General features: G+C 46.1%; 1 protein-coding gene across 1 annotated transcript in view; it reads right to left on the bottom strand.

Moving 5' to 3' along the window:
• LOC145418401 (acid ceramidase-like) overlaps positions 1–3,287 on the bottom strand; it is a 219,021-nt gene extending 215,734 nt beyond the window's left edge. The window contains exon 1 of the mRNA XM_080286805.1: positions 3,175–3,287. Within this exon, the coding sequence (XP_080142931.1) occupies positions 3,175–3,255 (81 nt within the window). The 5' untranslated portion in view covers positions 3,256–3,287. The remainder of the gene's footprint in view (positions 1–3,174) is intronic.
• Positions 3,288–22,205: the final 18,918 nt, after the last annotated feature.

Raw genomic sequence — 22,205 nt, 5'->3', positions numbered from 1 at the left:
AGTGAAGCTTGGACATTGTTGGAAGGACACAAGTCAAGAGTGAGTGCAGTGGAAATGAGTCATTTAAGAGAAGCCTGTGCAGTCACATGGAGAACCAGGCTGACGAATGAGGATATAAAGGACCGTTGTGGTGTGGATGTGGATGTGATAGGAAGTGTTATGAGGAACACACTGAGGTGGTTTGGCCATGTGGAGAGGATGGAGGGTAAAAGACTGACGATGAGAATGTATGTGAGTGAGGTGGAGTGGGGAAGAGGGAGGGCAAGGCTGAGGATGAGATGGAGGGATGGGGTGGAGAGGTATATGAGAGAGGGGGGTGTGAGTTGGGAGCAGGGCAGTGAAATGGCGGGGGACAGGACGATGTGGAGGCGATTTGTTTGTGGCCACCCCGAACAGGATTGAGGCATCTGGCAATAGATAGATAGATAGACATGAATATATTATACACGAATCACGTGTCTCACATTATACACGAAATCAGACACACTTCTGAATGACAGGTTGCCAGGGCACAATAATTACAACCTCAGAATTGCGTGCCGCGACTATAGTATTTTTTTATTTTTTATTGTTTCCTTTAGATTATTTGAGTCAGCTAAAAACTGATTCTTCATAATAAGCAGGTTAATGAAGTTCATATCTACAATCTCCAATTTGAACAATTTTCTTAATCTGAATAAAACTGCTTGAAGGTAGCAAGAATGGAGTGACGTGGTTGAATACTTAAACTCATTCAGTCCTCAGTGCCGTTCATCATTCATTAAGAAACCAACTCCCTCTTTACAGGACAATCTGATAAATATGACCAAGTTTAATGTGAATCACATGAATGATCAAGAAAAAGAGGTTTGGTTTCAAGAAAGAAAAGAGAGAGACAAGACTGGATGTATGTGGCATAGGTGAAATGCATTTATAAGCAGTGGAATGTGGTGTAGTGGAGAAGAATCTGATATATGGGGTTGAAGAGAGGGATGGGTGGTGTGGTCAGTTTGAAAGAAGAATATACGGGGAGGAAGAAGGAAAGTGTTACTTTGTTTCTATCAGAGAGAATGAACAGTACATGAAGGAATATATAACTATATTAATGCAAGGCTTGTGTGGTGTGAGTGCAAGACAAAGATATAGTGATCCCCTGGTTATCACAAATAATTGGTAGTTATTGAGTGTGGAGCATGATAACAAAATTGCACAATAATGAAAGCACAGAACCTAATGGATTTATCCTACTTGGTACTGGGCATCCCAAGTGCAACACCAAATTTTTCCCTTTACAACAATTAAGACTCACTAAATACATACATACTGTTTCTGGATTAACAGAAAGTGATGAAGAGGGCACAATAAGGATGAAAACATACCATACCACTGAGAGACTTGAGAGGGGATGAAAAGGGCATAATAAGGAATAACACATACCATACCACTGAGAGACCTGAGATGGGCTTGGGGTAAGGGGTTTGGAGGTTAAGGGGTGGGGAGTCAGTGGTCTTTATGTCCTGGGATTAAATTCCTAGAACAGGGCCTCATCTTTGAATCCCTTAAAGTCATCAGAAACCACAGACATCACTGTATGCAGAAACCAGCTTGGACACATGATAATGAAGTTTTTCAGCCATAAAATGTGCAAGAACAGCAGGAATGCAGATTTTCATCTTGCAGTGATAATGAAAACTGCTACACCAAGTGTGCAACAACCATGGGATCACTGTATAAGTATATATTTTTATGTGTATATGCACCTGTAAACAAAGAAATAGGCAAGGGGATGGGAGAGAATAGAAGGTTTTGAGAGCAGATAAATGAATGTATAAAAAAAAAAAAGACAAAAGAGTTTTTTTTTTTTTTTTTTTTATGGTAGGGTAAAGGATGATGAATAAATATTGTAGGAAAGTGAGATGTGAAGGGAAGGAACAGGAATAGTGAGTATTCGTGAGAAATCTGTGCAGAAAGATCAATGTACTTAGCTAATACATATTTTGAGGACAAGTTGATTCATAGATAAGCTATGCTTGGCAGAGAAAGGAAAATGAAAATAGGCAGCAGGAAGTTATGGCTCATAGTGATAAATCAGAGGTTTAGAAGGAGAGTCATAGATGCTGAAGCAGCTGGAGGTGCGTTAAATGATTCAGATCAATTTGCAGTACTGGCAAAGGCCAGAATTAGAAATAAATGGAAGCATGAGAGGAATGAGGAATCAGTACCGGAAGAGAGAGAAGGTTAGAGAACCAAGTGAAAAAGGAAGTGGATGAAAAATTTTGGTTGAAGTTGAAAAAAATAGAAGAAAATTTTAGTGTGGAACTAAATGAGGAGAAAAATATAAAGGGAAATGTGGAAAGTTGTGAAGAAGGGTATGGTAGGTGCAGCAGAAGCATTATGTTGTAAGAAAATTGTGAAAAGTGGTAAGAAGAGGGGCAATGCTTGGTTCACCAGTGATACAGATGTAGCCTTGAAAGTACAAAAGGTGGCATGGAAAAAGATGCTTCATAGAAGTGCACTTAGGGAAGTAAGAGAAGGGAGGAAGTAGGAATGCAGGAAATTGAACCAGAAAGTAAAATGGATAATAAAAGAAGCCAGAAAGTGAGTGGATGTTGATACGAAAGAAACACAAGTGATCAGTAGAAGAACGATGAAAACAAATACGAGACAGTAGAGGAAGCTAGATGACTGAAGGTGATGGGAGAGGTAGGGGGATAAACTTAGTAGCAATGGGAGGGTGCTGGAAAATAGATGGTATACAGTATGGAGAATATTTTAGCTCTCTGACAGTGGCAGATAATAAAGCAGCAGTTGGGGCATGGATACAGGAGGTGGTAGAGCAGTGGGGCAGGGAATAATTAGCATGGGGGGTTATACTTACAGCTACATAAGGCATCAGGAGTGGATGGTGTCCACTGAGACATGCTGAAAAATGGTGGTGATGAGGCTGGCAGTAAATTGCAGTGTGTGTAGACTGGCATGGGAGACAGGGAAACTTCCAGAAGACTGGAGGAAAGCCCAGTGTTCCCAGGAGTGGGCAAGGCATGATGATGATGATGATGATGATGATGATGATGATCATGATGTGTTTTAAAGACTGATATGCACATATGGCATCACATGTTCAAAACCAATGTAAAAGGGTTCACCAGCGACTTTATGATACAGTTCTTTGTTAATAAACACTAAAATACATACTTCTTGTCCACTAACATGCACCATAAGTGTACACAGTCCAGAAAGAGCAGCAACTAGAATCAGTACATCAGTCTTCATCATCGACAGGTTACACTGGCCTTTCTTGTTCCCACAGTTGCCGGGCACAGTATTCTGTAACAAACATCATAACACACTTATTATTTTATAATAATAGTCTCACCAGTGCTGTAATAGTGAACTAATATGACCGTCAGCAAACTTACTCCCCCATAAAAGGAACCTGTAGTGCCACAAGAAATATACCAGGTATATCAAAAGCTTTTAATCTATCTGTATTATGCTGGAGATTGAACCCAGGATTGCAAAATGACAGTCCAGCAGCTTAAAACTATACCATGACCAGGAAAAATTTGTCTCACCCTATCACATGTCTGTCTTCCTGAGAGGAAGTTGGCAAGCCACTTCATGTTATATTATCTGTGCTGTGTTCAAGATTTTTTTCACCAGGATATGTCTTAATACTCTGCCAAAGCTTTGTAGTTCTTAATGGAAGGGTTTCTTGCTAAAACCATCTAAAATGAGTTGGATTAACTTAGAAACTGTATGGTAATTAAGCGCCTCAGTTTACATCCATGTTGCAAATCAGATAGGGCGATGTGCGTGTGATGTTTTGGAGAATTAATCTCTCCATGATTCTGGATACCGTACTGTGCACAGGGGAGATGCTGGCTTAAACAGTGATGCACTACTGCATTATTTGTCTAGCATAGGTATTAGGATGATGATTGTTTTCTTCCAAATGCAAGGAATTTGGTTTTGAATCCAGGAAAAGTTGAAAACTTCAGTGAGAGCATTTATGGCTATGGGACTGAGGTTTCAAAGATGAATAGGCTACAGTATCTGTTTGATCTTATTACTGATAGTCACCTTTTTTAAAGTGTTAGGTTCATTTAAAAGAATATTCAACTTCACATGATTTCTCAGAATTACGTATAAAACTACCATTCTTACAGTGTCTTGACAAACCATGCCCTTACAGAAATAGGGCACTCTAAATTTCTTGGGATTCTTCCATTTTTTATCATTTGATATGCTTGTGAGATACATGAAAGGGTGTTTGTTTCCTTTTTTTTTTTTTTTTTTTTTCCCCCCCCTGTTGTGTGAAGTGGTATTTTTATGGCTCGCTAATGTACTGTATAATAGTTTATTTGGCTCTCTATTTGTTCATGCAGGGATGGATCATGGTTCTGTCACTATTCAGTAAGGTCTTCAACAGTGGTTCGAAGTTTTGAGAGTTGACGCCTCTCCTAACACTGCGAGGTTCTGCCTCTGTGCTAAGGGGTCCTTGTATGCAGCAAATATTAAATGAGTAATGCTGTACGGTACTGATATATAGGCAGTGAAGGAAGAGGATATTCGTAGGTCCAAACATACACAGATGAGAATATTTAGATAGATGCGTAATGTGTCTTTGAATGACGGGCCTGGGAAGGTTAGGGTTGCAAATAAAGAGTTGAATGGAAGCATAAGAATTGAAAGTATTAGTGTTGTGATGAAAAAGGATATACAGTATTGGGATAGTTTGGCCATGTGGAGAGAATGGAGTATGACAACTGGGTGTGGTGTGTGAGATATATGAATATTGAGGGCAGAGTTGCGAAGCAGACAGAAAAAGACATGGGACAAGGTCATACAGTGTGACCTCAGGGATAAGGAACTGAAAAGAGAGGCTGCAGGTGATGGAGCAGCAAGGAGAGTCACCATTAGATGACCAAAGCCAACATATACAAGCTTGTTGGGAGCCTTTACAAATGAAAGAAAAGATGAAAAATGTGTGTGTGTTGTGGGAGGAGGGGGAGCACAACAGTTTGAGAGTAAATGTGGATAAAACAGAAGTGATAATCTCACCATCCACTCACTTGATATAGTGCTACTCTCGGGTGTCTGACCTTTCCTCTCCTCCATCCTTCTTTCCTTCCATCCTCTTCTTTCTTTCTCTCCTTCATTCTTTCCTCGTCCTTCTGCCTACAGGTGACTTTACACCCCCTCGTCTGTCTTTCTTTCCTACATTCTTTCCTCTTCCTTCTGCCTGTAGGTGACTCTACACTGAGTGACAAGCCAAATGGTTTCCTGTACAACAGGAAACCATTTACTATGCTGGGTGGTAACCATATAACCAAATTTTGGCGCCTGGTGGTTTAGTGGGTAATTATGGAGCTCCAGTCGGATTGAGCCGGTGAAGGTTTTATCCAAGGGGTGGTTGGGGTTTAGTGCTCACGTACTGCCACTCAGGGATGAGTGAGGCTGGTCACTCTCATCTTAAACGTCAGAACCAACTTGCCTAGCCCCAGGCTCCTATGCTCCTCATGGAGCAATGTAGGATTGGATGATGATGATGATAATATCTAGGGCTAGTGGCAGTACTGTCAAAGCAGAGGGAGTGTGGCCATGTGCAGTTTGCCACAAGGATGTGGGAAGTAACACCATCTTATGCGTGTTTGTGATAAGTGGGTGCATAAGAGATGTAATGGTATTTGAACTAGATTGCAAAATAATGATGATTTCATGTGTGCTGTGTTGGGAAGAGCATGTTGAGATTGTCAGGCATGATGGGACTGATCTTGACAGAGAGTCTCTTGAGTGTGTGGAAGAGTTTTGTCATTTGGAGGACATGTGTGCTGAAGGTGGGGCTGGAGCTAGATCTGTGAAGGAGTGGTTGGAAGAAGTACAGAGAGCTGTTGCCTCTCCCAGCATTGAGAGGAGTCTCCCTCCATGCTAATGGATCTTTGTATACAGCATATGTTAGGAATGTAATGCTGTATGACAGTCATACCTTAGCAGTACAGGAAGAGGATATTCATAGGCTCACCTTGAATGTGAGGCCTGGAGGGACTAGGATTGCATCTGAAGAGTTGAGAGGAAGGATAGAACTGCATTGTATTGTTGTGATAGGGAGGAGTAGATGGAAACGGCTTGAGCATGCTGAGAGGATGGAAGATGAAAGTTGGGTGCGAAAGGTGAGAAGTGTGAATGTCGAGGGTAGGGCTGCATGAGGCAAGCCAAAGAAGACCTGGGATGAGGTCATAAAGTGTGACCTCAGATAAGGAACTGAATAGCGAGGCTGACAGAGATCAAGCAGCATGGACAGCTACCATCAAGTGATCAAGGTACTAAATACATGCTAAAGCTGTCTCATACAGGACTGGTGCACTGGAATTAGTGGGGCTGTTTTTACGACACATCAGCAGGTCTTCTGTTAGATCAGTAAAGTCTGCTTTAATAAAATTCAAATCCTTAAATTGTTCCCTGCCCCAACAGGGATTCAAATCTGGGTGCATTAGGACTGCAGGCCACCTCTCTACCAATTCAGTCACTGCCTAATTAGGTTAGGTTAAGCTGTGTTACTGTAGCCTAAGTTAGTTAAGTCATTTTGGGTTAAGTTAGCAAGGAAGACCGATAAACCCAGTCAATGAAGGACAAGCTAGCCCAACTTGGTGCTGGTCCCAAGCCTGGATAAATGAGGAAGGCTGGGATTAGGAATGACATCAGGTCATAAAACCAGCCAAAACGAGTTGGGTGTGGAGGAGGATGGCAAGGCCACCTCATCTTCCACCTCTCCTGAGACATTATTAAGCCCCAGCCCCAGCTAGGGATGGTGGTAGCTTTTCTAGAATGAGTACAAGCAGGTCCTAAAGAGGTTGGCCAGGCCACCTCATCCCCCACCTGTGCTGATATTCTCTTAAGTCATGGTGTAATGGGGTGTATAAAAGCCTGCACTGCCTAGAGGCAAAGCGGGGATCCTCTCTTTGGCTCAGTGGTAACGTGCACGCATGTGAAGCACGGAGGCCTGAGATCAAATCTCGGAAATACAATGATTAATTTGTTAAGTTTCATGTTGGTTATTACACTGGCTGGCAGCGGTGTGGGATGGGAGGTGAGGCTTAGAGGGCATTGTTGTTGTTGACAGTGTCTCAGGCCTTACATCCCGGGGGTGAGCTGTCCAGTGTGGTCTGCAGCGCCCCCGGTAGTGGCCTCCAGTGCGCTACACTACCAAATGTGTTTAAAACTGACTGAATTAATCACCACGGGGAGAAAAGAGTGATGTAATGGGGTGTATAAAAGCCCGTGTTGCCTTGAGACAAAGGGGGGATCCTCTCTTTGGCTCAGTGGTAACGTGTGCGTGTATGAAGCGCAGGGGCCTGAGATCGAATCTCGGCTAGGACAGTGATTAATTGTTAAGTTTCATGAAAGTTATTACAATGGCCCCAGCCACAAAGTGTGGCAGCGGCTCTTTGAGGGTGGATAGCTTGCTTGTGGAGTGCTGCCTTGTACTGGCTTGGGTGCTGCTTTGGCTAAGTGGGACCATAGATGAGAGGCCTATTGGCAGCAGTCAGAGTAAAGTACACCCTCCAACTACTGAGCAAACAAGACAGCTTAACTTGGTGCCTGTCCCAAGCTCAGATACATGGGGGAAGGTGGGCATTAGGAAGTCATTCAGTTGTAAAAAATGGACCAAACCACAGAACCAAGCCATATGGTGAAGACTGGTCACACACATTGATCCCATGGAGATGTGTGAAAAGATGGATGATAATCAAGGTGGGACAAATGACTGGTGACAGACTTTGGAGCCAAATCAACATTAAAATCCTTCATGGCAGATGGCCACTTGCCACAGTTTCCATGCTGACTTGAAGAGGTTGTATAGCTAGTTGATGTCTTTAAAAGTATAAATTTCTGCAACCTTTTAAGCCTATCACAGTGACAGCTACCGGTACACTATAGTTTACTGAGAAAAAAATACAACAGCAAACTCAATGCATAGCTTTCCTGCAGTTTCACAAAAAAAAAATCTAACAATAATAATAACAGACAGAACAAATAAAATGTACTTTAACCAAAACTAATAAAAGCCATTCATAATTGCAATGTTTTAACACCAATTTTCTGACTGGTTGTTGTTCCATAACCCTGGTCTGTCTGGCCAAGTAGCCATGCAGACGTGTCAACAATGGGTACGGGTAAGCAACTTCTTCTGAGTTGTCCTACAGGTGCAGTATAGTACATATGCCATGCAGAGATCCAGTACTCGCTTGTGGCAAACAGTGCCTCACCAAGGTCTTTCCCACAGCAAAATGCAGAGAAGTATAAGGAGGTTTCTCCTGGTAGTAGTTGCAGTAGTTGTTCCCTAGGCAGTCTGGCTGAACAGCCTCGAGTCTCCAAGGAAGGCCACGGCCGAGACCGGGCTTTCTCACAGAGCTCTCACGGGGTGTATGTTGTGTTGTTGGCATAGGTGACTGTGTGCAATGCAGTCTTCCATAATGTGCTTAATAGTATGGGGTGCTGTGTTACATCCTGGACAGGCATCAGCGACAGAGTCATCCAACCTCTTCTTATAACTTAAGAGGGCTGGATGGTGCCCACATCTCAGTCTGGCCAGGTGGACCCTGTCTGCACAAGGGAGATAGGATTCAGAAGGGTGGATATCAGGAGACCGTGCATGCAGCTGTGTGTTGTCTCTGAGTGACTGAACGGAGCAGCAAGTGATTTGAGTATGGATATGCTTCTGGAAGCTGGTCTGAGGCGGGCGAGGGGGTAGCGATGACAGTATTTGTGTATGATATCACGTGCCCTGGGTGTTGTTTTGATGTTCCTTGGTGTGTGCGGGTGCACTGCCATGTAGTGTAGTGGATGTTGTAAGTCTGTGGAGGCTGCAGCAAGAATTTGGGTGCCTCTCATGTCTAGATGATCCTTGACTTTGAGGACTTTAGTTTCTTGATGTAGGTGGTCTGTAGGTGTGGTAGCTGTGCAGCCTGTGATTATTTTTATAGTCTTGTTCTGTTTGGTCAGTAGTGTGTTGTAGTGTGTTTTAGTGAGGTTAGGAGCCCAAGCAGGGCTTGCATAATTCATTACTGAATGTATATATTGTTCGTATACCGGTACTGTGGTGGTTGTTTCTTTGCTGAGTCCAAATGTTGTACGATTGGCAAGTGACCTCAAGGCATTGAGTCTTGGTGTTAATTTATTTTTAATGTTTGTGATGTGTTGTTTAAATGACATTGATGTACTGTATTGTATGTTACACCAACGACTCTGCGTGTGTGTGTGTGTGTGTGTGTGTGTGTGTGTGTGTGTGTGTGTGTGTGTGTGTGTGTGTGTGTGTGTGTGTGTGTGTGTGTGTGTGTGTGTGTGTGTGTGTGTGTGTGTGTGTGTGTGTGTGTGTGTGTGTGTGTGTGGTAGGGGAGTGTTTTTTATGGTGAGATGTGGAATGTGACTGCATTCTGCTGTCCAGTTTGTGAGAAGGGTCACTATAGATTTGGCTGGGGCTATTTTGAGCCTGTTTGTGGTGAACCATTAATGTAGTGTGTTGAGGTAAGGTTTGAGGATGTGTGCAGCTGTGTTTGCATTTTGGTGTGTACATGTAGGCTAAGTGTTATGTCATCTGCATAGGAAGCTATGTGTATCTGTGGTGTGTGGGGTGTGGGTATGTCATGCATGTATAGGTTAAAGAGTGTATGGGACAAAGCAGATCTTAGGGGGATGCCATTTGTGAAGTTTCTAATGTTTGAAGACTGACCGGCAAATGTTACATGTGCACATCTGCCTACTAAGTACAGTAGTTTGCCAGCCATCTTCTTGTCTTATAGTGCATGTTTGTGTTGAATATTTTTTTTTATGAGGTTGTGGCGTGGTATGGCATCAAAAGCTTTGCTAATGTCTAGTGTGACTAAGAGTGTTCTGTATGGTGGCGTAGCTGAATTCATGCCATCAAAAACTCTCTGTGTAAGGTATGTAAGAAGAGTGTTTGTGGAGAGTAGTGGCCCAAAACCATGTTGTGATGGGGCTAGGGTGGTGTGAGGTGTAACTAGTTGCAGTACCAGTCGTTCAGTGACTTTGGAAGGGGTGCAGAGGAGTGTGCTGGGGCACTGTGAGGAAGGTAATGTGGGGTCTTTGTTGGGTTTGGGTATAGTGATGATAATGCAATGCTTCCAGATGTTGGGTATTATGTTGTGTGAGTAGCTGTGGTCTGATATGTTGGTGAGAGCTTGTATGCCTTGTGGTCCAAGGTGTTTCAGGTGTATGTTGCTTATGTTGTCTGGTCCACAGGCAGATGAATGCTAAAGGTTGCCAATGAAGTGCTTCGTCTGGTTGTAAGTGAAAGGTGCGAAGTCTGGGTCTGTGAGGAATTGTCTCTTACATCGGATGATACATTGGTCGTCGCGATGGGGGTTTAGATGGCTGACATGTGAAAAGTGATTGATGAGAGTGTTTGCTTGTTGTTTCTTTGAAGGTATGGTGTCTGTTGCTGTGATGGCAGCATGTGATTGTGTAGTTTTGCTGCTGGAGAGTGTGATGCTGTTTAGTGTTTTGTAGAGTTTGCTGGTGTTTGTTTTGTGATCAAGTGTTTGGAGGTATTTATTCCAATTTAGTGTTTGCTGTTTTGATATTTTATTGTTTATCTGAGTGTTGAGTTCTTGTATTAGTTGTATGATGTCTTGTGTATGGGGTGTTGGGGAGTGTCACAGTGTGTCCCACTGACTGATGAAGCCTTGGATTTCTGGTATGAAATTGGGGTTGTGTCTCTTTCTGTTGCCTCTAGGGATGTGTCTTTTGTCTGTGTCTTGTACAACTGTGTTGAAAGTGTGCACAGCGGTGTTGATGTTTGTGACGGATGTACAGTACTGTTTAATGTTTCAAAGTGTTGTTCTGTTTCAGTTGTGATGTCTTCCCAGCTGGCTTTCTTATGTGTGTCTGTGGCCAGCTGGGGTGATTCTGGTTTTGGTAGTGATGATGATTGGGAGGTGATCAGATCCAAGGGTTTTGACCACTTTCTAGGATGTTGTGGGGGCGAGGTTTGGGGAGCAAAAGGTGATGTATGGGGATGATGGGAGGAAGAGGACTTGGTGTGGGATATGGGTATGTTGATGGAGATTATTCAGTATGAAAAGATTATCTGTTTGGGATTGTAGTACCAGCCCTCTGTCTGTGTCAGGGTTGTTGACATGCCAGGCCGACGACTTGGCGTTGAAATCACCACCCAGGATGATGTTGGGTATGTTAATGATATGGTGTATTTGTGGAGAGTAATTGTGTGATACTGTGGGGGACAACTGGGGGGAAATGTATGTGTTGGCGACTGTTATATATGATTTGTTACCAGTGCATATTTCAATTGATTGTATTTCTGTTGTGGTGTCATGTGGGGGGAAAAGTGACTTTGTGTGTACACTGGTATCTGAAAAGTTAATGGATTTGTGTACCAGGGTGATGAGTCCACTGCCACCGCCGTCAGCCTGGTCTTGTCTAATGGTGGTGAAATTATGAAATGTTGGTGTTTTTTGTGTCCTATGTAGTTTTGTTTCTTGTATGATGGCAATGTGTACATTTTGTTGTTTGATGAATTGTGTGGGTTCTTGTTTTTTGGTGTTTATGCCATCTATGTTTAATTAAGTTTAAGTTGTGTGTGCGGTGTGTGTTGGCTGCTGCAGCACGGGGTAGAGGTGGTAGTGTGGGTGGAAGGGATGGGGTAGGAGAAGGTTGTGATGGAGGTAAGGGTTGGAGTTGGTTAGGTTGGGGTGGAATGGGAGGGGTTAGGGGATTGGATCGTGTGGGAAGGATCGGTGGGTTAGGCTGAGGAGGTGTGAAGGAAGTAGGAGTAGGATTGGTGGGGGGGGGGGAAGGATCATAAGGAGCAGGTCCAGGTGTTTGTGTAATGTTTTCTGGATGCAAGTGTTGTCCAGGTGTAATGGATCCAGTTCTTGCAGGAATTGCACTGAACTGAACCTTTTGTCTGTCAGCTCGAAGTGACAGGTTTGAGCATGTTGGACATATGTATTTGTTGGTGGGTCCTGGATTGATCTCAATGTCCCCGGCTAGAAGTCGTCAAGAAATGACCACTGGGGAGTCATATCTTGGTGTAGAAAAAACGGTGTTGTTGTGTGTGTTGAAAGATGTGGTACTGTACTTGCCCGGGTGACTGAAGCCACTCCCAGGTTCTCGGACCCCAAGAAGGGCTGGTTGTACACTATAGCTGCTCCAGTACCACCACATGTAGGCTCCCCTAATTTGCAAATGTACAGACTTATGGCTCCTTACTTATGGCATTGCTACCTGATGAATACTGTTTTTTGTGCTCTTACTTTCCGCAAGGGGCCTTATTTATTTACGAAAGCTTATCTTCCATTTATGCACTGCTTTCACTACTTTTGTACCCCTTCTCAATAAGTAGCCTAGTTTTGCTTCTAGACCTTAGGCAGAGATGACTAAGTCCCTAGATTTTTTGGAAGTGTGGTAATGAAATCTGTAGCAGCCAATTATGGTATATTTTGAGGTCTTATTATGCCCTCATTCTCTGATTTTTAGATGAATTAGTTGGTTGCATTAGGTATGGTTTTTCTGCTTGCAGGTAATTTCTTGATCTGTGTCACCTTGATTCTGATGGCAAACCATATGTCCCCTCCTCTCACCCAAAACTTCTTGTCAGGCAGAAGACAGACAGTTTTTGTGAATGGTATATCATCAGGCTGGAAAAATGTAACCAGCAGGGTACCGCAACGATCGGTGCTCGGGCCTCTACTGTTTGTCCTATTGGTAAATGACCTCCCAGAAATTGTGAAAGAGGATAGCGAAATTTACCTGTACGCCGATGATACAAAAATTTTCAGGGAAATAGAGAACGAGGAGGACTGCCAAAAGCTACACGAAGACCTATTAGAACTGCAAAAGCGGACCAAAAAATGAAGGCTGCATTATCATCCTCAGAAGAACAAGTACATAAGGATAGGGAGAACTGGAGTGGAAGATAAAGGATACCACTTGCAAACAAAAATAAGCAGGACCAAAGTAGAAAAAGATATATGGGTGTTGACAGATGACAGATTGAAGTTTTCCGATCACTTAGCTGAAAAAATTAACAAGGCAAACAGGATTGTGGGGATTATTGGAAGGATCTTTTTCAATTTGGACCAAACAACCCTTAAAGGTCTCTACACTGCCCTAGTGCGGCCACATTTAGAATATGCTAACCAAATGTGGAGTCCTCACCTAGTGAAGGACATTGAAGCACTGGAGGGTGTTCAAAGAAGAGCCACTAAGATGGTTCCAGGATTAAAGGATCTATCCTGTGAGGAGCACTTGAAAAAGCTAGGCCTGCCATCATTAACATTCTGGTGATCCCGTAGAGATATGATTGAGACCTTTAAGATCATCAGCGGCATATACGATGAGGACTGCACGTGTGGGATATTTCAGTTGAGGAAGGAAGGCAGTACAAGAGGCAACAGCAAGAGGATATACAAGAACAGAGCAAACCTGGACCTGAGGAGATATTCATTCCCACACCGGGTGATAAATAACTGGAATGAATAACCGGAATGGGTGGTAGGGGCAGCCAGTGTGGAGAGGTTTGAAACATGTCTGGATAAATTTTGGAAATGTCAGAGACAGAAATTTAGTTATAAGGAAAAGATATCCACCACACATGACCACCATCTGGATTATAACAATAGTGAAGAATTGAGAAGCCCGGAGACACAGGCTTAGGAAAGAGCCTCTTCCAGTACAACATCTACGGTAATCTACGGTAAAACTCCTAATTCCTATGAATCGCCAAATTATTGTTGATAGGATTATGGGGAGAGGGTGTAAATGTTGAATGGCGATCTTCAACGGGACATACCACCTTATTTTGCAGCCTTCTTCAGTCTTTTGAATACCAAAGCCCTTCATAGAGTTCTCTAACTATTTACTGTATTAATTTTCAAGTTCTGTTGCTTTTTATCTCTTTTACAAGTGGTGAGATAGGAAAAGTATTTTGGAAAAATGTGGCCCTGCCAAGTTTACTGCACACAACAGAAGCTACTGTATGTCTATCAGCAAAGGCGAAAACAACAAATTTCAAATAATAGAAAACAAGGCTTATAAAAGAATATTTTGAGCACCAAATTATACCCCAGGTTGTGCGCTTAGAGCTGAAATTGGCACGTCAACCTCATATACAAGAGACATACAAAGTAAATTATCATATGTCAGATATCCACTCACTTGATGTAGTGCTGCCTACTTCCTTAGCTTTTATTATTCTTTTTCTGTGCCTGCCCTCCTCGCTTCAAATTTCTCCTATCTTTCCTGTCACTTCTTATTCCTTTTCTTTCCTTAACAGGTGGCTTTACATTGAGTGACAAGCCAAATGGTTTCCTGTAAGCCAAGAAACCATTTGCAACGCTGGGTGGTAACCATATAACCAAACCATACGTGCTCCCTACGTGTCAACAAATGGGTTGGTGCCCCTTCCTGTAAAACAACTAACTCAGTGTCAAATGGCCACCCTTTATGGGATTATGGTGTCTGGCAATAGATAGATAGATAGACAGATACATTTTGAGTGACCAAAGCAATAAACTAGTAAAAGCAGTATTTTTGGACCAGTATGAAAACCAAAGCACAAGTTGGGCTAAATTAATAAAATGCAATCTACACAAAGTAAATTGAAATTTGGAAGGAGTTGCAAAATAAAAGAAATTGAAATTAAAAGTGAACATCACTGACACACAAATATGGAAAGCAGAAATACTTGGCAAGACCACACTAGAATACTACAGGCAATGGAAATATAAAATTAAAGATACACTGTATGAAAATGGCTGGGATTCAGCAGTACTGTTCATAGCGCGAACAAACACACTAAACTTAAACTGGAGGAAAAAACACAACAATGAAGAAACAGTGTCCTATAAGCCAATATGAAAATGAAACATTAGAACACTTTCTACTAGATTATGAAGGGTTAAGTGTAGTGAGAATCAAAAATAATCTGTTGCAACAGCCCTTTCCAGAGAATAGAACAGATATAATAAAAACTCTACTTCTGTTTGGAGAAAATAAAGAAAAACAGGAAGACAATAAAATTATGAACTGTGGACACTAAGAGAAAAGAAAATAAGTCATCAGCGCACGGCTTAACAAAAAAAGGACTGAAAAAGATAAGAAGCGAGCGACAATACAAAGGCTACGCCCCACCCACTACTACTACTACGACCAGGACCCACATACATACATGGCTCTTTGTCTATATATCGTGCATGGGTCCTACGACTACTACGAGGGATGCCATCATGTGATACGCCGAAGACAGAAAAAAGCCATCTTAGAACCCCATTTTTAGCACGATATCCCATTAACGATGCAGCTTAACCAAACTAGCAAATTTTCGTAACTTAAGTTACCTTAACCTGATTTTATGCTAACTCAATCAAACTTATCCTATGCTAACCACATCCCTCGTATAATCGTACTTTGTTTATTGACGCATCATCTTCACATTTGAAAATGCACTTCTGCACACAAAAGTAAAGGTTGGTTAAATTTGTCGTTAATATAAAACGGGCGATCCTAAGTCTCCTTGAAGATTTCTTCGGAATGAGCACTGATTGATTTACTTATGATAAAAACAACAAGAAAAGCAAAATCAACATTAAAAAATAATTTACCACCATAATAGAAAAACGTGGAAAATAATGAGGAAGTGAAATTGGATTTGTGCATTTTATCACACCAAGGTGCAGAATACATTAAGCTACAATCACAGACTTACAAGAGACAAGTGGTCTCCAACTTCGCTGAGCGCAACCTTACACCTATCTAAGCAACAGCTGATAACGAGTACGTCGTCAGGTTTGCTAAATACACGTCGTGAAAAGCGCTAAGCTAGAGTTTAAAACTCGGTGATTAGAGGTAGTCAGTCGAAAATTCCTTGCTAAACTAGACTTCAAAAGGAGATCTTGCGGAGTAAATCTAACAATTTTCTCCCAAAGTTTTGTGGAGTGCTAGATCTAGCACAGAAAACGCCAAATTGATAGCTATTGGAGACGCATTTAAAAACTCTCTTACGCCATGTATAGCTAATAAGAGTCAATATTAATGTGAAAATTGAAATATCGACCGTGGCACCTGAGCACCACCGGGACATTGCGACACCCCCACAGGAGGCGACAACGGAGAGGCTCTGAGGGCGCAAGCGTTGCCAAGGCAGTATGGACCTATGTCCCCGACTACCTTGCGCCCTTTGTAATGCTGGGTTGAATTAGGCTCGACTTCTCGTTCCTATTTCACCCAACGTGGAGCGGGGTCCTCTTTCAAGACCGGAGCTTGTGCAATAAAGAGAGGCAGGACACAAAAACTCTCGGCAACACCTTTACACGTATATTACCACAGTCAGACACAGGACAAATCAGCAGATATTACAACACAATATAGAGCAATATTTAAAACCTTATCCAGGATATGTGTATCTCGCAGGATACTTGCTTTCTTGATACTAATGACAACACAACAATCCTAGTGTATCAGGAGTGCAGTAGATACAAGTGCGCACAGAGCGGGGAGGGGGAGGGGGGAATGGGGGGTTGTGACTCAGTAGGAGGGGATAGGGGCGGTGCGGAGAGTGACTTAAAACGGCGAGGAGAAAGTTATGGTAATATTGGAAGACGACAGATATTAGCAGGGGAGTTTATATGGTTTCCGCTAGATAAGATACTTTGGCAAATGACTCTGATCCTTGATTTACATTTATTTTAGTTTTAGGAGCGAGAGCGAGTAATAGAGAAGATTTTATGGGTAGCGTGAGGAGGGAAGGAATATTATTAATACTTCCTTTCTCGATATTCTTTCGCCGTAATGGGGGTATATCTTTTTAGGCACAGGCTTATTAATCACATATATGTCAGAAAGGTCCTCCGGATAGAGTCCATATGTAATGCTGTGTTTTTAAGGCGACTTCTCGTCGTAAAAACACGAGCACTGGAACGGGGTCCTTTTACTAGACCGGATGTAATGCACTAACAAAGGAACAGGGCATAAAAAGAGACAGTACACCGAATCACATCTATTGCTTAAGTTCTACTCATTACAGTGTACATACAACAATATTTGATACATAATAGAACAGAGATACAATATTACACTCGTTTACATAATCTGATCCAATATACATTAACACAGGGCACAGGGCAGTCGTGGATATGTGTTACTGTTACTTAGAGGAGATATCACTTCACTGTGGTTGTCAGTTTGGATTAATTGTCATGTCACTGGTGGATAATAATAAATGGGGGAGTCTCACTTTGGTTCACTGTGATCGGGAGTCTGTGGCGGAGATATTACTATAATAGAGGTAGGGTGCGTATGGCGACATCCGACACTATCACCAAGTCGCGGGGGAGCACTTCACTTGCATTTCGGCTCACTCATGCACCTACCTCCAGGTCCATAGAAAACTCCCCGTTTCTTTCCTATAGAGGGGGACTGAACTGTTTAACGCTTGCACACGACTTTCTATGATAGCACTTTAATATAGCTTTTATTAGACACTGCCACTGTGCATTGGATCACTGTCACTGTATTCGGGGTCACTGTCACTGTCACTGCTTTACCCTTGTTTCTTGGGTGGTTAAGTCACTGGTACTTACTGTCAGGGAGGCTCCCTTGTTTGGGGCCTCGACCTGAGGGGCGGCTCCTTCCTAGGGCCGCGCTGGTGGGGTGCAGGGAGGCCCTGTGGTCTGGGGGCCTCGACCTGATCGGGGGCCCTCGGGACTAGGGCCGAACAGTCGGAGGATTCGGGCCTGCTTCCTCTGCTTCCGGTGAGTGAGGGAGCCTGGGTCTCCGTCGTCGTGGACCGCGGTGGAAGGCCTGGGCGTGCTGGGACTGCGGGTGCTCAGGGGGAGAGGCGCCGTCAGGGCTGGGCTGCGGCAGCGTCTCCTGTAGGGCTCCGACAGGGCTAAGGAGCGTCCGGGTGTGGGCGGTAGATCCGCTATCGGGCCTTGCCACCACTCTAACGCCTCCTCTTGGCCAAGAAGCCTGGATGGCGACAAAGGGCTCCCCGAAGGGAAAGAGGCTAGAGGGAGACTCACGCTCTTCATGGTTCCCTGAGTGTGTTCATAGGGCTGAGTTGGGGCTCTACTTCCCCTAGTGTGGACTTTGGCTGGAGCCGTGAACTTGCCCGGCGTGTGAGGGACACCTATAGGGAGATCGAGGTCGCTCTTTCGCCGAGGCAAGAGGCCGTCGACGTGGTGCTCCTCCCGCAGTAGGAGACAAGCCGGAGTGAGGGGCTCAAGAGCCGCACTCTCTCCAATACGGACAGATCCTACCGTCAGGGAATTCTCCACCCTGGTACGTGCCCCGGCCGGAGCCGAGTGTCTGCCCATACGGGAAACGACTAACGGAGAAACGGGATCACCCGCCTGCTCCGGCGAGAGGCCGGCCCCGAGTCGCCGCTTCTGTAATTGGGTAGCGCTACACGTACGGCAGCAGGGTCTCTCTACCCTGGACCGTATTCTGGCCGTAGCCAAAGTACAACTGGAGAGGGATGCACACAGGCAACTCTCTCTCCTCAGCGTGTTAAGGCCGGAGCCTGGGGTCACCTTCCCCTTTACACACTCTGTCAGGCCGTAGCCTGTGTCTATTTCTCTCTTATGGCCGTAGCCTTGGGCCTCTTCCTGCCCTTGGGCCTCTTCCTGCCCTAGAGGGTGTAACAAGAGCGTCAAGACGGTGTTACCTGGGACTGACCTCTTTTCAGTCCCACCCCTGGTCTGACGGTCACTACCCCGCCCGCACAGTAGTTCAGTTTGCCTGAACGCCTGGGGTTGGGGCACTTGCGGGGAATAGGGGCTCAGGGTTGGGATGCCCCGATGACCCTCTTGCCCGAGGTCACTAACCTCACCGGTGTTTCCTTCTGGGGTGGTGGTGGGGTGGCGGCTCGGGGGTGGTGTGGGGGGTGGTGAGGTGGGAGGTCCTGTGGCGGGCTCAGCGGGCATTTTACCATAGAATCTCGCTTCACAGCGTGGGGAAAGATGGAATACTCTTAATACTACTTTCACAATATTACTTCGCGGCTAGCCAATAGATCTTGTTTCAGCGTGGGGAGAGATAGAACACTATTACATTCCTTTCTCACAGTCTTCCTTCACAACAATGGGGGGTATGTCTTTATAGATATCCGGGGTGGCACTCGCACATATAGTCACTCAGATCTTAGTCCACATTCTCGACCTTTAACTTCTCATTGTGATCTGATTTACCCTGATATGCATTACATGGATTCACTACACAATACTTATTCTAGGAGAGAGTCATACTTAACCTAAATCACTTATGTTACATTATCACCCGTATTTTCTTGGGGAGAAAGACAGGAGCACGACATTGGTGATCCGGCTGAGCCAGGGGCACCGTCAAGGCAGGGCGAGCCGAGAGGGCACGGGGCGGCTCGCAAGGGCGTCCTCTTGTGTTCGGGACCCCCTGTGGATTCTGGACTGGGCTCCGGCGTGTGGCCCTTGGGACTGGGGCCAAATAGCTCCAGGAACCTCTGTGTCAGGTCCTGGCGTCGTGGGGGCGTGGAGAGGTCTCACCCGGGTGTTCTGGGGAGGACCGAGAGAGACGGTGGGCTGTGGTCTCCAACGTCTAGAGGCGCCGTCAGGGGAGGACTGCGGCAGCGACTTTCACTGGGGCCTGACAGGTGCGTCTGCTCTAGAGCCAGGCGTAAAGAACAGAGACCGGGGGAGGCGAGGAGGCCTGTCCAGGGTGTTCTGGGACAGAGAGACTGGATTTCAATCTCCGGCCGTGGAGAAGTCCCTCTCCTTTGCACGCCCTCGGAGCGACCGTAGATCGTCTCACGAGGCTGGGAGCGACCATAGATCGTCTCTACCTGAACACTGTGGGAGCGACCATTGATTGTCTCTACCCGGACATTGTGGGAGCGACCATTGATCATCTCTACCTGAACACTGTGGAAGCGACCATTGATCGTCTCTACCTGGACACTGTGGGAGCGACCATTGATCGTCTTGACCGGAACACTAAGGGAGCGACCATTGATCATCTCTACCTGGACACTGTGGGAGTGACCATTGATCGTCTCTACCGGAAAACTAAGGGAGCGACCATTGATCGTCTCTACCTGGACACTGTGGGAGCGATCATTGATCGTCTCTACCGGAACACTAAGGGAGCGACCATTGATCGTCTCTACCTGGACACTGTGGGAGCGACCATTGATCATCTCTACCGGAACACTAAGGGAGCGACCATTGATTGTCTCTACCTGAACACTGCGGGAGCGACCATTGATCGTCTCTACCGAAACACTTTAGGAGCAACCATAGATCGTCTCTACCAGAGGGGTGCCGTCTGGAGTTTGAGTTCTAACTCCACCCCTAGCTAGCTCAGTGATTCCGCCACGCGAAGGTAGTGTCCTTCGCCTACGGTGGCGGTGGCGTGGTGGCTGCATGTCACAGGGGCGCACGGCCCGGGCTGACATGCGTCGCTGTTGCCCGGAGTGGTGGTGGCTGGTGGCGGCTACCCCGTGGGGTCCGTGTGGGGGTGTCGGCATGTTTGTGGGCAAACACTGCTGTTCCTGGTTCGCCCTGTCGTCAGGGATACTATGGTATTCTTCGGGAGCACTGTTAAAGCCACGCATTTCACCCTTATTCCCCGGAACGGACCCAGCGGGAGTGTCGTAGTCCGAGTACATTAGCCTCCAACCAGACCAGCCCTCGACAGGTTCGGGGTGGGGGCTGAAGAGTCAGTCCCAAGCAGCACCCCTGTTATGGCCTCTAGGCGCACAATAAAAGAGACAGCCTCTAGCCACTCAAAACAAGTGACGGCCTCTAGCCGCACACACAACGTGACGGCCTCTAGCCGCACACACAACATGACGGCCTCTAGCCGTTCCAGTGCTGCCAACCCCCCCCTTCTCCTGCAGAAACTGTTGATGGCCTCCAGCCGCACTCAGGGTGAGAAAGGTGCCCTCCCCCTCCTTCTGCAGCTGCCTCCGGGAGTAGGACACCGGCGATGGCCTCCGCCCACACCTCGACAGCACGTCACTCCCTTTGCAGAACACCGGTGATGGCCTCCAGCCACACCCATTAAAATACCCGCCACCGCCGGACCACTCACCCCGCCACCCCCCACCCCACCACCAAGCCACCACCACACCACCACCCCAGGAGGACACCACGGCGGGGTTAGTGACCCAGGACAAGAGGGTCACCAGGACACCTCTGTCCAGAGTCCCTCTTCCCAGCAACTGTCACAACACCAGGTGAGCGGGAAGAGGCAATGACCTTGCAGGCGGGGCAGCCTTCACCAGGTTCGGGGTGGGGCTGATCCAGAGTCAGTCCCAGGCAACACCTCGGTAAGGCCACCGTACATACCGGGGAAGGAGCAATCACTGTACGTCCTTCAGTTGTTTCCCCCTGTGACACCGCCATCACGGCCACTGTACGTGAAGGGGGAGGGAGTGGCCACCGTACACCCCTCAGTCACAGCCACCTCTGGGGACGGCCTCGGGGCGTTAGTTATTGAACGCGCCCTGACTGGCAGAGAGAGGAATAGTGGAACCGTGATCATGGCCACCGTACATGATGGGGAGGGAGTGGCCACCATATGCCCCTCATCCACTATTACCTCCTACTACGGGAGTAACGCCTCAGTTACTTCCCGAAGGGCAGGCAGGCCCACGGCTATGGCCTTTGTACGTACCAGGGTAGATAGACCCTCGGCTACGGTCTCAGTACGTACCGGAGAGGGCGCTGCCCCTGTGCACCCCTCTCCTGCCTTTTCCTCCTACGGGAGTAACACCACATTCACAGCCACCGTACATGACGGGGAAGGAGCGGCCACCGTACGCCCTTCAGTTACTTCCCGGCAGGTGGGTGGGCACACGGCTACGGCCGCAGTGTGTGCAAGGGTAAGTAGACCCTCGGCCATGGCCTCAGCACACACCGGAGAGGGCGCTGCCCCCGTGCACCCCTCTCCTGCCTTTTCCTCCTTCGGGAGCAGCACCGCCAGACCTGTCTTAGTATGTGCGGGGGAAGGAGCGGCCACAGTACGCCCTTCAGCTGCAAGCCATAGGAGTCACGAAACCGCGTTCATGGCCACCGTACATGACGGGGAGGGAGTGGCCACCGTACGCCCCTCATTCGTGACTCTGAAGGCCCTTCCGGAGCAGGAGACCCCTTGCACGGCCGACCCCTTCCCTCTCGGCTGCGTGGGACGCCCTTTGTCTCCCAACAGGA

The sequence above is a fragment of the Coenobita brevimanus genome, chromosome 114, assembly GCF_032717465.1.
Source record: "Coenobita brevimanus isolate Jiangsu-jjx chromosome 114, ASM3271746v2, whole genome shotgun sequence".
NCBI lineage: Eukaryota > Metazoa > Arthropoda > Malacostraca > Decapoda > Coenobitidae > Coenobita > Coenobita brevimanus.
Note: the sequence above shows the minus strand (reverse complement) of the source record. Positions and strands in the feature narration are given on the sequence as shown.